General features: G+C 56.6%; 1 protein-coding gene across 2 annotated transcripts in view; it reads left to right on the top strand.

The window, feature by feature from the left end:
• RAB11FIP4 (RAB11 family interacting protein 4) overlaps positions 1-15,255 on the top strand; it is a 70,774-nt gene that overhangs the window by 49,389 nt on the left and 6,130 nt on the right. Inside the window, exons 3-13 of one of the 2 annotated variants that reach the window (XM_006095563.3) lie at positions 3,622-3,851; positions 6,315-6,509; positions 7,070-7,204; positions 7,501-7,536; positions 8,641-8,740; positions 8,982-9,085; positions 10,241-10,381; positions 12,330-12,411; positions 12,876-13,013; positions 13,087-13,245; positions 14,322-14,465. In XM_006095563.3, the coding sequence (XP_006095625.2) occupies positions 3,622-3,851; positions 6,315-6,509; positions 7,070-7,204; positions 7,501-7,536; positions 8,641-8,740; positions 8,982-9,085; positions 10,241-10,381; positions 12,330-12,411; positions 12,876-13,013; positions 13,087-13,245; positions 14,322-14,465 (1,464 nt within the window). Of the gene's footprint in view, positions 1-3,621; positions 3,852-6,314; positions 6,510-7,069; positions 7,205-7,500; positions 7,537-8,640; positions 8,741-8,981; positions 9,086-10,129; positions 10,382-12,329; positions 12,412-12,875; positions 13,014-13,086; positions 13,246-14,321; positions 14,466-15,255 lie in introns of both variants that reach the window. The other variant, XM_023759506.1, reaches the window with a different exon arrangement.

Genomic DNA, 15,255 nt, shown 5'->3' with positions numbered 1-15,255 from the left:
CCCAACACACACACACACACACACACCACCCAACACACATGCACACACCACCCAACACACACACACACACACCACCCAACACACACACACACACACCACCCAACACACACACACACACACACACATACACACACCACCAGGGGCTGCCGCAGCCCAGGCTCCCTCTGCCTGGAATTGACCTTGGGTTTGTCCGGGAACTCCTGGAATCTTGTAGCTTCAGTAGAATTGGCGGATTAATCTTTAGCTCCCGCACATTCCCCAAAGATCTCCTTCCTGGAAGTACGCGTGGCCTGGGAGCTCACGCTGGGCCGCAGCAGCCAGGCTGCCTGGCCGAGGGTGACCTAGCTCTCGGAAGCCCGAGCAAGTCCCAGTCCTAGAAACCCTGCGAGGACATTTTTATTATGGACGAGTTCTTCCTTTCTGTCTGTAACTTTATCTAAAAACCATAAAAGAAAGAAACAGGCTTAGAAGGGTTTCTAGTGTGACTGGGTTCTGCCGGCCAGTGCGCGGTGGCTCAAGCTGGGCTGAGAGTTTGCCTCCCGGCACCTTCCTGCCGCTGCCCCTGCTCTGCCTCCCTGCCCGAGGGGTGGGCATCGGAGCAGGCTGTCCCCAACCCCAGCAGCACCCTTGCAGGCCCAGTGCTGCCCCCAAGCCCTTCCCCAGAGGCCCAGGAATGGGAGCTGGGCCAGAGCCCAGGCCCTCGGGGAGGACTACAGGTGACAGGATGCTTTGGTCCAGGACAAAGGCCAAAGCGCTACCCTCCCGGACTCATCGGGGTGCAGTTAGTTAATTTCCGTCTAGCCGTCCTTACATTATTTGAGTGGAGGGGAAAACTACCAGAAATGGTTTTGAAGTTAAAATTTCCACTGGCCTCGGGCAAACAATTGTGGGTTGAATGAAAAGGGTGATAGTGGAGGGAGCAGCTAACTTTAAAGGAAAAGGCTGGCATGATGAGAGAGAAAGAGAGAGAGGAAGCGAGGGGTGGGTGAGGGGCCTGGCGTTGGCAAGGGGAGACTGGCTTTAGGTCTCCGAGGCTGGGAAGTTCCAGAGTAACCCTTGCCCATGTCAGATGGAGACCATGAGTCCTTAATCTCTGCTCTGTACACCTCCCAGTGCTCTCCGGGGCTGTAGTGAGAGGCGGGTGGGGAGTTTGTGACAGACATAGACAGGAGGCTTTGGCAGGTGTGCGGGGCCAGGCAGATAAGGACTCTGCTCAGTCACAGGGTAAAAATACGCCTCAGGAGGTGGCGGTCTTGGGGGAGGGAGGGACCCCTGTGGGGGTCTATCCTTTCTGTTGCTCCACTTGTGGCTGAGACAAGGCCACTCTGGTTGGGACCATGGGTGGGCTGCCCGGAGTTGGTTCGCTTGTGGGATGTCAGGTACCAGGTACCTGCATGCTGTGAGTTGGGTGTCTCTGGGCACAGTGCCCGGCAGAAACTCAGCCTCTGGGTCTGAGTATCCAGTGAGGTCAACAGGAGTTGTCCCGAGGCCAAGCCGGTCACCTGAGCACCGATGCTGGTCTCACTTGGCGCCTGCCTGCCGTCCCCTGGGGACCCCTGCTGGCACGGTGCTGTGGGGAGAGTGGGTGTTGGTGACTCACAATCCAGTCCCAGCCCTGCCACTAACTCCCACGAGGCTCCAGGCGAGTCACCACCTACACAGCGCGGGAGAGGAGACCCAACTCACAGGGCTGTGAAGACACCCATTTGTAAAGTGGCTGAGTGCTCTTGTGAGCCACAAAGCTGGGTTCCTAGCAGTGCTAGTCCCCCTGCCGGGTCCGGGAAGGTGAAAGCCCCTGCAGGAGCCCCAGCTCTCCTCGGAGGGCTGTCTCCTCCTGCTTTCTCTCCGGGCATCCACACACTGACTCGGGGAGTTTCCTGTGGGGACAGGAAGTGGGCACATGCAGTTGCAGCAATAGGGCTTCATAATTAGTAAGCTGCCCTGTGATGTGTGTTCTCATGGTCGCCATGAGGTTTGAAAGCCCATGAAGTGTGGGTTGCACCAGTGATAAAGGGAACCGCCTGTGGCTGAGGCAGGTGGGGACCTCGGAGGCAGGTGGGGACCTCGGAGGCAGGTGGGGACTCGGAGGCAGGTGGGGACCTCGGAGGCAGGTGGGGACCTCGGAGGCAGGTGGGACCTTGGAGGCAGGCCGAGGACTTTTGGCAGGTGACTCTGAGCCTGATGTCCTCATTAGTAAGACGGAGATAAGTGGCTGCCCATAAATGTGAGTTCCTCCTGGGATGCAGGTCGGGCTTGCAGGGGAGGAGCTGGCGTAGGACGGGATCTGAGGGAGTTGGGAGCCACGTGGGCTTGGAGTAGTGACATCTAGGTAGAAAGGGCTATGTGAACGCCAGGGTTGATTTTAATTACACAGTTGGGGGCCTGGCTGTCTGATGCCGACTTTATTGGCCCATCTGGTGCTCAGCCGGAGCCTGGCACCGGCAGGAGCCAGACTCATTAATTAGCATCTCTTAGCCCAGGATGTGTTGGTGGGTCTGGACCCGCAGGAGCCTGCGCACCACTGGCTGCACACATCTGGGCGGGCACAGCACGCCTGTCACTCACCTCCTTCCTCAGCTGTCCCTGATCCTTGTCTGAGGAGCCGCTGGGAGGCTTCCCACAGCCTTTCGACTGTTAACCCTCCTTGCAGTTCTGGGGCTGCCGGGAGCACCTTTCCTGAGGGGCCCTGCCAGCCCGAGCCGAGGAGCCCGCTTGAGAACCTTGGAGCAGGTGGAAGCAGTGCCACCTGGGAGGTACCCACCTCCTCAGAGACAAAGTGGCCCCAGGAAATGGTTTGCAGAGAGCTGTCCCTCAGACCAGAGTGAGCTCTGCATCAAACCAGACCCCTTCTCCTAGAAGATGATTTGAACAAAAGGTTCAGGCAAATTGTGCGCCTACATTGCGCCAGGCAGCATGCTAGGCGCTGGGGACCAGCCCAGAGCGCAGAATGGAGAGCCTGGTGTTCTTGCTCCTATGTAGCTGTGGCAGGGCCAAGGAGACGGTGCCCCCAGGCTGGCATCGCATCCTGTGACTGGGGTGTATTCTTCGAGGCCCACTGTGACACAGCGCTCCTGTAAGACTTCACTGCCACTCCCAACTTACAGAGAGAACTAAGTCCCGAGGGGTTATGGGAAGTGCCCAGCGTCATGGAGGGTGTCATGCTGCGTGCACGTCCCTGTGCTGGGTGGCAAGCTCTGCAGGTCAGGGTCCTTGTTCTCGGTGACCATTCATTGGGGCTGTGCCCTGAGCTCCATCACCACGAAGCCTTCTCCCAAGCCATTTGGCCTCCTGTGCAGCCTTTGTGTTGGGGATTGTGACGAGCTGCCCAGGTGCCTTGAACCGTGGCCGGCCTGGCTGTGGCCCTCCTCCATGGGTGGCTGTCCCTGGGGGTTTGACTCCTCACTGGGCTCTCGTGAGGCGGGCAGTGTGAGAGGCCCCAAGATGAATCACCTGGCAGGCGCTCTCATACCTGGAGCCTCAGGGTCCCTGCGTGCCATTCCCGCTGTCATTAGGTGGGGCGCCTGGACTTCATAATTAGTAACGTGTCCTTGCCATCTGATGACCAGTGCTGAGCCCTAGGGAGCCACCCTCACTCACTCCGTGTGTCTCTGTCCTTCCCAGGGCAGCGAGGTGCCAGGCCCCACCTTTGCTGATGGCGAGGTCCTCCCCAGGGAGCCCGGCTTCTTTCCTGAGGATGAGGAGGAGGCTATGACACTGGCCCCACCCGAGGGCCCCCCCGAGTCAGACATGGACAGCCCCATGGAGAGCACCCAGAGCCTGGAGGGGCCCGTCGGGAGCCCTGCGGAGGAGAAGGACGGGGGTCTCGGGGGCCTGCTCCTGCCCGAGGACAAGTGAGTGAAAGCTGTCTGCAACCCCATGCGTGACCCCTGGGCCTGGAGGTGGGTTCCCAGGGGGACCTCCCGGAAGCAAACGACATACACTCGGGGTTCCCATCCCAGGCATACGTTTCATGGGTGTTGTAAATAGCAAAACTTCCAAGCAACCTAAAGGCTTAACAGCAGGGCCAGTTCTAGAATTTTAGGCAACCGTGTAAAGTCAAGCTTCCCTATTTAATGATACGGGGTATCTGATCTCAATTAGTTTTTTAAAAAGGCAAGATACAGGATGTCAATGAGGTATGATATTAGTTTTATTTTAAAAAAATGTACTAGTATATAAAAATATTTATATATATAAATGCCTGGGAAAAATGATTCCAGAAAATTAGCAGTTCTTTCAGGATGAGATTATTAATGGCTTTAATTACCTCCCATCTACTGGGCTATATATTCTGTATTTTCTTTATTGCTCATGTGTTCTCATATCCAGAATTATTATTTTAAAATGACATTAGGACCTAGTGACTTCCCAATGGGGCAATGTCGTTTTTTAGTTGGTGCCAGCAGGGGGTCCCTCTCCTTCCAGCCCTCACTCTGTCCCTGGAGAGATGATACAGTGTTTGTGGGGTGATGGGCAGCAGCCGCCCTCATAGCCGAGGCCATGACAGTTGGGAGCTGGTATCCCATGTGTCAGGAGGAGGTAATGGTCACAGCTGACCCTGAGATTTGGAGAGGCGGGGAGGGGTACCTGTATCGATCGAACCATATGAAATTGTCCATTTTTAATAACTTTCAACTTTTAAAAAGCAATTTCATATGGTTTAACCTAATGTATTTCCTCAGCACAGGAGTTCTCAAACTTGGGGGCTCTGGGAGTTCTCGAGGGGCCTTGTGGAGTTGTTTATCCATGTGCTTCCTGTGACCAACCCAAGGACAGATGGTCACTGACTACAGACCTGTTGGCCTTTTGGCTAATCATTTGCCACTTGATTGTCTCCATTGATTTCTGGGACCATCAATCACCAGGAGGCAGCCAGCAGCAGGTGCCAAGAGTTTCAGTAAAATGTATAGGAGAAAGAAAGGAGGAGTATGATTAATTCAACCTGAGTTGCTGAGGAACCTGAGGGCAGACAGATAAGGAAATAAATACATCTGGGTGGAGGTACTGGAGACTTGATCTTTAACACCCTGTCATTAACCCTGGGAGTCTTAGATAGAACCTGGGGTTCCTCAGGGGCACAGTTTGAGAACCACTGCCTCAGCCCCTTACACACTTGTTTCAGGTTTCCGAGTGTGGAGGCTTGGGAGGTCAGAGAAACCCTAGCTTATGAGTAACAGTACCCAGGGAATACTGCATGCTGACTAACGGGAGGAAAGATCTTGGCAGGTGATGAGTTGTGCCTCCCTCTGTTCTTGGGTTAGGGACAGGGCTCCACCAGCCTGACACTGTACCCGCTACCCCACGGGTCACTGAGGTGGGGGGAGGGGGGCGCGCAGGGTTTCTGACCGTGTTTCTTGGCGTTAGGGCCAGCCGTGGGCAAACTACGGCCCGCGGGCCGGATCCGGCCCGTTTGAAATGAATAAAACTAAAAAAAAAAAAAGACCGTACCCTTTTATGTAATGATGTTTACTTTGAATTTATATTAGTTCACACAAACACTCCATCCATGCTTTTGTTCCGGCCCTCCGGTCCAGTTTAAGAACTCATTGTGGCCCTCAAGTCAAAAAGTTTGCCCACCCCTGGGTTAGGCTCTTTGGGACTAGAAATCCCCTCTGTAAACAGGGAGGAGCATCTCACCTGGTAGCCCATTGTTTTTTGTTTTAAAACTTCATTTCAATATTAAAGGAGTACAAGCCAATTAAATAGAACTTGGGAAAGTTGGGGAAGTGAGAATGGAGGGGAAATAACTAACTTTACTCATAGTCCCACCACCCAAAATCAAACTCTATTACCACTTAAATGTATTCATTTACAACTTTTCCTTATTCTGTATAGACGTTTATCATGCTCAATCTTACTATAGCTGGAATTTTATGTACAACTTTAATTAAAACCTAATATTAATTTTTCCACGTTATTGCCATTATTTTTAATAAACCTTTCAACAATGATTTGATAGACCATAATTTAATAAGCTAACTTACTGATATGTATTATAATTTAATATAAAGTGTGATGTAAAAAGAGGAAAAAAAAGAAAACAAAAAAGTATAATAATGTAAAGTAGCTGAATGTGGACCATTGGGTTATAAGCAATTTTTGCTGCAGGGTTTGACTATCTCTCAGGTAGAAACAGTTTCTATGGTGAGATATTCCCCTTGGATAAGGTCCCAAAAGTGTACTTAGCATATCACCAGGCACAAACTTAATCAGGCCCCTGGCATCTGTCGAACCAGTGGACCTCCTGGTAGGACTGGTAGCTTTCCGACCCCAGGCTGTGGCCTCATTAACGGGCAACCCTTCTCTCACACCAGGTCCCTGGGCCACACTCCATCCATGACGACTTCAGACCTCTCCACACACTCCACCACCTCGCTCATCAGCAACGAGGAGCAGTTTGAAGACTACGGGGAGGGAGACGACGTGGACTGTGCTCCCAGCAGCCCCTGCCCCGACGACGAGACCAGGACCAACGTCTACTCGGACCTGGGGTCTTCAGTGTCTTCCAGGTGGCCCCTCGGTCTGGAATGGCGTTTGGGGTCCAGGAAAAGTGGCAGAACCAACCCAGCCGCATCCCCGGGGGGTTCAGCAGGCAGAGTCCTGAGCTACATGGGTTCTGCTCCTGGGGGTTGAGGGGGTTGCATTTGCTCCTGATTGGGGGTCTGGAATTCCTTCTCTCTCCTTCCATCTTGGGGAAGAAATAGAATTAACCAACCTGGGAGTCTGCAGACTCGGGGGTCTTTGTTGTCTTGTTTTCTAGAACCTCATTGTTGAAGGGTTTTTCAAGGTGGCATACTTATACCTTCCACACGCCTGACTCATTGATTACTCTAACTCTAGCGCTCTCAGTTGCCTAATCTATGAAATGGATACAATTCATTGGCTGCTTCTATTTGAGAGTTTTGAAGGAGGGGAGACCTGGTGCTGTCCTCCCACTCTCCACCCCCCAACCACACACACACAAGGTTCCCGAGTATTGGGGAACCCAGTACAGTAAGCTCGGCAGGATGGGGTGCGCACCAGACTGGACAGCCGTTAAGAAGGGGTTGCCTTCTCTTTCATGAATCAGTGCGGGGCAGACGCCCCGGAAAATGCGGCACGCGTACAACAGCGACTTGCTGGATGTCTACTGCTCTCAGTGCTGCAAGAAAATCAACCTGCTGAATGACTTGGAAGCCCGACTGAAAAACCTGAAGGCCAACAGGTGAGGCCCGGGCCCAGCATGGGGTCAGGTGGCCGGGGGTGGGGGAGGTGGGGGCAGGAGGGGAAGTAGCAGGCAGGTGAGCGCACTCTCAGAATGGGGTTGATCCTCGGGGCCTGGGTTTTTTTGCAGCAGGAAAATCTGGGTGCTGCCTCTCAGGACCGAGCTGATCAGGGAAATCCCTGCGCTGGGCTGGGAAAAGCTTGGCTCACACTTCGGTGCCTTGCAGCCAGGGCGCAAGGGGCAGCCCAGAGCCCCGCTGTTCAGTGACCATGTCTCCCCTCTCTCTTTCTCTGTAGCCCCAACCGGAAGATCTCCAGCACGGCTTTTGGACGGTAAGCCCCCTTCATCCCCCCACCCCAAGGGAGGACAGGTGGAATGCTGTCCCTGCTGCCAGGGAGGCCAGCTCCATGCCAGCAGCCCCAACCCAGGCGGTGCCCTGCACCCTGTGTGGCTGAATGAGCAGGGAGAACACGGCGTGCCAGGCAGCGCAGGCAGAGCCACCGGAGGACACACTCCTGAGAAAGAAGGGCCAGCCCCCTCCCCATCTCCATGCCTTGTCCTCTCTGGCAGAGTCGGCATCTGCAAGGCCTCAGCTGCCTCAGCCTCAGGCAGCACAGCGCCCCTCGCTGTCAGTGCCTGTCCTGTGCTCTGAGCGGCCCTGGGTTTCCTGCTGGCAGAGGTGGTGGCTTCGCTCCAGGTTAGATCCTGCGGAGCTGACTTCCTGGGACCGCCAGGACCCGCTCTGGTTCTCCTACAAACTGGCCCCGGCTCTGCACTCGGGGCTCTGGGAGCTGCCAGCGAGCGCCCAGGCTCCGGCCCAGGAGCCAGGGTGAGACGGCCTCTTGGTGGGGACCCTGGCTGCTGCCTGACAGTGGGAAGGGGGAGCCCTGGGGCGTGGAGCTGGGATTTGCCTCAGGCAAGAGCTACATCTGCCTGCTTCCAGGATTCCAGTCTCACCCACCACACACTGCCAGCAGTCCGGGTGGTCTTCCTTTGCCCTCCCCCCGGGGCCCAGAGATATAGCAGGAGCAGCTTGGTGAGGACACTGGGTCCTGCTTCCTGGTGACCTCTGGGGCCAGTCCTTCTGCTGGGACCGTGGAGCCAGGCTGTGGGGGTCGGGGCTTATCTACCAGCTCTGGTCACTTGGCAGCTACTGGGTAGAACCCGTGTGTAGAAGGGTTCAGACGCAGCAGGAAAGAGCTGGTATGTATTGGCCGCGTATACGGGGCTCTGAGGGGCATAGCAGCCGCCTGCCATCCTCTGAGCTGGATGACCTCAGGAGCTCAGAGGTCAGGCAACTCTCCCCTGGCTGGGTGAGGCCAGCCTCCTTAGAGGGGGTTCTGGCGCACACATCCCTGGGGTACTGGGTGCCTCAGTCTGGACCTCAGTCCCCAGAGACCCTCTGCATCCAGACGCGCCTCCCTCCACCCCTGCAGGCAGCTCATGCACAGCAGCAACTTCAGCAGCAGCAACGGCAGCACCGAGGACCTGTTCCGGGACAGCATTGACTCCTGTGACAACGACATCACGGAGAAGGTGGGCCCTGCTCCCTGGGGGCAGCAGGCAGCACCCCGGGATGCTCTCTGGGAGCTTGGGAGACCCTGTACCTCCTGATCACGTGGGCACATCCATCCCCACCTCATCCTCACTCCCACCAAACATGACTGCCCTTCATACAGTCAGCTGGAGGGCCTGGCCTTCGGTCCCGTGGTTTCTAGGTTCTCAGTCCTGGGGCCTCAGAGGTTTTATCCACCCCCACCTCTGCCCCCTATTGTAGGTGAGCTTCCTGGAAAAAAAGGTGACGGAACTGGAGAATGACAGCCTGACCAATGGGGACCTGAAGAGCAAGCTGAAGCAGGAGAACACCCAGCTGGTGCACAGGTCAGGCTGTGGCCTTGGCTCGGGGGCGCTGGCTGTGACTTAGGAACGGAGGGCTGTCCCTGTTGCTAAGTCCCCAAGAGAAGCTAGGGGAGCTCTCAGCTCTGCGGGTCTGAGACGAATCAGCCCTTGCTCCCTGGCTCTGCCCATGCAGGGTGCCCAGGAGGACAGGTCTTTGGGGACAGGGAGACAAGTAGGAGCCTGACTTTGACCCCCCAGGTCTGCAGCCCCAGGGCATGTCTGAGGCAGGAGCTGGGATCCACGCTCCTGTGTGTGTCCTATAAAGATGAGAGCCTGGCCTCCCTTCCTGGGGACCAGCTCTGCGCAGGGAGAGACTGGTGTGAGTTGGGGGCCCACACCTGCTGCTGGTGGGGAAAGTCCAGCATTGCTCTTCTCACCTCCAATGGAGGCCCGCTGAACATGGCGTTCCCCAGTGCTGACAGAGTACGTGGGAGTGGGGGTGCTGCACTTGCTCCTGATTGGGGGTCTGGAATTCCTCAGCGCACAGAGCATTTAGTTATCTTCCCAGGACAGCCTGAAACTTGTTAAACGGATCCCCGCCCAGGCCCTGATCCTCAGCCTTGTACTCCCCTCCCAGAAGGTCAGTCTCATAGAGGGACTCTTGCCAGTGACATGTGCCCCAGGTGGAGGGTCCGCTGAGGCCCCCGGGACTGGGGTTATAACACCCATAGTGGGGCCTGGCCCTGTCCCAGGTCTGCCATGCTCAGGCCACTAGCCAGGAGTCAGGTGCCCAAAAGCTGAATTATTGACTAAGGGGTCCTGGCAGGAAGGGAGAGAGGGAAAGGAGGAGAGGCCTGAGGGCTGTTTCGTTCAGCTGTGGCGGGGCCCGCCGTCCCTCCCTCTGTCTGCCCGGGAATCCCACCTTCTCAGGCACAGCCTCGCTCCCCTCTAGACCCACTGCCAGGCCTGCGCCTCCAGGGCATGCCCGGCTGACACACCTCTCCTTGGGTGCCATAGTGTCCCTAACTCATCTGTCAGCAAAGCTGTTGGCCCCAGGCCTGACAAACAAGCCTCCACCTCCCACAGGAGGGGCGTTAGTGACTTGGGGTCCAGGGCTCCCCGTGGCTGCAACCTGGGTGGGGTGAGAAGACACAGGCCATGGAAGCTGGCCCTGGACTGGAGTCCGCCCCTCCACAGGGTGCACGAGCTGGAAGAGATGGTGAAGGATCAGGAGACGACGGCCGAGCAGGCCCTGGAGGAGGAGGCGCGGCGACACCGAGAGGCTTACAGCAAGCTGGAGAGGGAGCGGAGCACGGAGATCGAGCTGCTGCACACCAGGTGGGCCTTTCCCCAGAGCCGGCTGCCTCCTGACCCCCTCTCCCCCCACGCTCCTGGCACAGCCTGTGGGGCAGTGCTGCCGTCCCCATTTTAAAGACGGGAAAGCAGCCAGAGGAGAGGCCTTGTGTCCTAGCAGTTCTACTTTTGATACCTAAACACGTGTCATGTTCTCTAGGCGTGTCAAAGAGTGTTCATAGCAGAATTGTTCACAGCAGGTAAAACTGGAAACAACACATGTCTGGGTAAAAAGCCCCCAGAGGATGGGTAAAAAGCCCCCAAACCGGTATTGTTGCCTGATGCCTGGGCTGAGACTAATGTCCAGGCTTGGAGCTCCCCCTGCTGTCAGATTCTTCACTCACCCTGGCCCACAAGCCCCGGGAAATGGAAAAGCTGGGCTCCGGTAGAGACGTTAGAACCCGAGGCAGCAGGGAGAGGGGTACTGACCTGGGACTCGGGGCTGGTCACCCATCAGTTCCATGAGCTGGAACGCACCATGTCACTTCCCTGGGCCTCAGTTCCCTCACCTGTCATCCCTCCCTCCCTGCCTGAGGGTGGGTGAGCTGATGTACACCAGAACACTGCTAATGAGTGAGGGCTGTGCCCATGTCCCGGTTCAGGGAGGCCTCCTGGGCCCTGGCAGAGCGCACAGCTGCCCCCACACTCAGTCCCCAGTGTCCGGGCTGAGCCTTCTTGGTGTCTGCTAGGCCACCTTGGGGGGAGGGTGCGTTGGGAGGTGGGCTCCCACCTTGGCCCTCAGGGCTGGCAGCAGGTGCTTCCCCCCCTGCGGAGGTCAGGCAGGGCCAAAGGGCACTAGTGCACTTGGTGCCCCTCCACCCGTCGGCGAGACCTCCTAACTCCCCTGTGCCTGAGACCCGCTTTGTTAGCTTTACCACCAGGGGTTCACTCATGTCTCGAAGCTGCTGTTTTGCATCTGTTTCTGGAGGCTGGTCCCTCATTAAGTGGCACTGTTTTCTGTCTGCTCTGACAGCTGGCCAGGGGGGCTGGCCTGAGAGGTGTCTGGGAACAGGTAGTGGAAGAGGACAGTGAGTGTGGGCCAAAGGCCAAACCACAGAAAGCCAGCCCTCTTGCGAACTGTCTCCTAACTCATGCCCCTTGCACAACTCCAGGGGGCGCTGTTCATATAGAATATGCAGACTGTGCTCCCAGAGTCATGCGGGGTGCTTTGTTCCTCACATCCGCCACCATCTCGAGTTCCCCATGAGGTGGCCTCGTCAGAGTGCATGTCTGAATTTCTTTCTGGCCTGGCCTGTGGGCCTCTCCTGGAGCAGGTGCGGGAGGCAACCAATCAATGTCTCTCTCATATCAATGCTTTTCTCTCTCTCTCTCTCTTTACCCTTCCCATACACTCTCTATGGAAAAATCAGTGGGAAAAATATCTCCGGGTGAGGATTAAAAAGAAACACCACCACCTACCTGGGCACCCGGGCTGTCTTTTCATGGGGTCGCAGCAGGACAGCCCCTGGTGAATGCTAACGTAGAGGATTATGATTATTGGAACTAATTCCTGTGGATGTCAGGTAGCTGTAGTGAGCTCTCAGAAGGAAGAGCCCTGGTAAGATGCTGCAGGGAGAACAGAAAACAAATACGGTCATTGCCTTCAAATGGCAGATTCCAGCAGGAGGGCCCTGTCACAGACAATCACAGGAAGACTTCCTCTTAGGAGAAAAGCATGCCCCCTCGTTAGTGTCAGGCCGTAAGGGCGCATGTGAAAAGAATCTTAACGTTCTTATTCACTGACGAGTGAATCACGAAAAATATAAAAATAATTCAGTGTCTTTAACATTTTTCCTTGGATGACAGGAAGCGCAAGGCTGTGTTATCATTTGAAATAATTATTTATATTCTCTCTCTTGCTTTCTGGCACCTTTCCTCCTGCGGGAGAGAGATTGCTGCAGATTGTCTGACATCTTGGTCCTTCTCTCCTCAGGGTGCAGCAGTTAGAGGAGGAAAACACAGAGCTCAGGACCACGGTGACTCGGCTCAAGTCGCAAACAGAGAAACTGGACGAGGTGAGCAGCAGGTGCAGCACCTCCCAGGCCTGGACCTGGAGCCAAATGCACAGACAGGCAGCGTGGCCATGCGAGGCCTTTAGTTTCTGAAATTCTAATAAAATTGCCCTAGAAAAAACAGGCAGTAAGATATGAACAATAAATTGTCTTCCTATATTTCTGATTTTCTGCAGTGAATATATTTCCTTATACAATAAAACGGAGAAAAGGGTTACTTTCTAAACGCTCGGGCTGCCACCTTCTAGCCGTTTCATCTGGCGTCACTGAAGGCCGGCAGGGGCCTCGGTGTGTCCGGCGGTTCTAGAGTCCTAGGGACTGGATGTTTCTGTAGCGGGACTCGGCGGGCTCTGTCTCGGGGGTGGTCTGGTTGCCCGAGGTGGCTGACACGGATCCTCAGGGAAGCCCCGGGGCACAGTGAGCCCCTCTGGGAACCTTCCTCACTCACCTGGTTTTCCCGGCCCCAGGAGCGGCAGCGTATGTCCGACCGGCTGGAGGACACCAGCCTGCGGCTCAAGGATGAGATGGACCTGTACAAGCGCATGATGGACAAGCTGCGGCAGAACCGCCTCGAGTTCCAGAAGGAGCGGGAGGCCACGCAGGAGGTGGGTCCCGGGCCAGAGGGCTCCAGGTTCCCTCCTTTGCCCTGCTCCCACCAACGGCCTCTCTCCCACGCAGCTCATCGAGGACTTGCGGAAGGAGCTGGAGCACCTGCAGATGTACAAGCTGGACTGCGAGCGGCCAGGCAGGGGCCGCAGCGCATCCTCCGGCCTGGGCGAGTTCAACGCCAGGGCCCGCGAGGTGGAGCTGGAGCATGAGATCAAGCGACTCAAGCAGGTGCGCCCTTGGGAGCCTCAGTGCGGCGGGATCAGGTGTCCAGGGCCCTGGGGGTGGGTTCCCACACACTCCTGCCTGCTCCACTCAACAACCTGGCTGTCAGGGCTGCTCACCCTCACCTCTCAGCTCAGGCAAGGCAGCCATGGCTGAGGGAGGTTTTCAGGGCTTTCCTTGGGATCCATAAAAAGAAATAGACACCACTCTTCTGTCCTGGGCACGTGGGGTGGGGAATGAGACTCCCCCCGGCTGAATATTAGTGCCTCCCTGTGTGGGGTCTCCCGGCAGAGCCATCTCATAAGGTTTCTGGGAGCACTCCTATAATGGAGACCCGTCAGGGGTCGGGGACGAGGGACCAGGAGGGGCAGTGACCAAGTGAGGGAGTGATGGCTGCTGCAGCCCCATCCTTAGCCCGGCTAGGGTGGGAGAGCGCCATACAAATTATACCGGAGTTGGCTCCACGGCAGCTGATGCTGGTGCTCACCCTCCCTCGGCAGTACTAAACCCAGCTCTTCTCATCCACCAGGGGGCGCCCGGGGTCGCAGGTGTGAGTCCTTAGAAGCCTTAGGCAAAAGCTAGAGCATGGGGCTGGTGAACGGGTCTGGGCAGGGCATGGGCAGGCAGGGTCTGGGGAGCGAGGATGCGCCTGGAGAGAGCTCCCAGAGCAGGACTCCTGAGCCCGGCTGCAGGAGGAGCTGAGGAGAGAGGCCACTGCCAGCCCAGACACCCCAGGGCATCGCTTTTCCTCCCCGAGGGGCCAGCATTGGAGGAGCCATGGGTGGGCAGTGTCCCCACACAGGGCCTCGGGGGCTCCATTCTGGCTCATGCACCCCCAGGGAGGAAGGGGTGACCTGAAACCAGGCTCCCCGAGCAGGGCTGTGACTTCTAAGAACCCCTTGACCTCCCAGGACCCAGCCCTTTCCCCCCACCCAAGCCTGGCAGCGGCCACATCATCTATGGGGTCCTGACATGACACCCGCCTGCGGGGAGGGTACTGGTGGGAGTCAGGTGACAGTGGATGCAGACAGGTGGGTTCTGGATGCTTCCGGGAGCTGATCGTGCCTTCGTCCTCCTCACAGGAGAATCATAAGCTGAGGGATCAGAATGACGACTTGAATGGGCAGATCTTGAGCCTCAGCCTCTACGAAGCAAAGAACCTCTTTGCCACCCAGACCAAAGCACAGTCCTTGGCTTCGGAAATCGACACGGCCTCGCGCGATGAGGTAGCGTGCCCGTTCACTCCTGCTCTCACTTCGGGGCCTGGTCCTCCTCTAGCCCTGCCCCATCCCCACCTGTTGCAACGTCGAGCCCCAGGCTGCCCAGAGCAGGGAAAGCAGACCAGGCCTGGCCCCGGGGAGGCCCCATCTGCAACGACCCTGAGTGAGGGCAGAGCTGCAGGAGGGTTTCATCAGCTCTGATTTCCCGAAGATGGTGGGAGGAGCTCCTGTTTGGAGCTTGAGTCTTAGCTCAGCCACAAATGTGCTGAAATGGCCAGTTGATTTCATTAACATGTAGCCCAGGGGGTCTGTAACTCCCCTCCTCCAAGCCACTTGTGGAGCACCTGCTGGCAGTATGCCCTCACTTCATCTTCTGACAACTCGGGGGCTGTCTGAACAGACTGGGAGGCCAGGACACAGGATCACTGAGCCTGTGGAGGGGGAGGGACACAAAGCCCCCTCTTCCTGCCCCACGGGGGTATGGTTATAAAAGCTCTCTCTCCAAATACTCCGGTTACATTTAAACATGAATCTAAGACAGTCACTGAACCCCTTACCCTGTGCTGGGACCCCTGGCCTCAGAGAGCTCCCAGGTGAGCCGGGGAGATGCAGCGTTTCAGTGACATCCCAAAGGACTGTCAGGAATGGACCTGGAGAGGGGCAGTGGCAGGGCCAAGAGTGGCAAGGGGGCCATTCCAGGCTGAAGAAACAGCCTTACAAGTCTTAGGGCCCTGGAGTTTTGGGTGTCCGTCTTGATTATAAATGCCTTTGGCCAGTGTTCTCAGCTTTTACCAAA

This window comes from Myotis lucifugus, unplaced genomic scaffold (assembly GCF_000147115.1).
Source record: "Myotis lucifugus unplaced genomic scaffold, Myoluc2.0 scaffold_157, whole genome shotgun sequence".
In the NCBI taxonomy this organism is placed as follows: domain Eukaryota; kingdom Metazoa; phylum Chordata; class Mammalia; order Chiroptera; family Vespertilionidae; genus Myotis; species Myotis lucifugus.
Note: the sequence above shows the minus strand (reverse complement) of the source record. Positions and strands in the feature narration are given on the sequence as shown.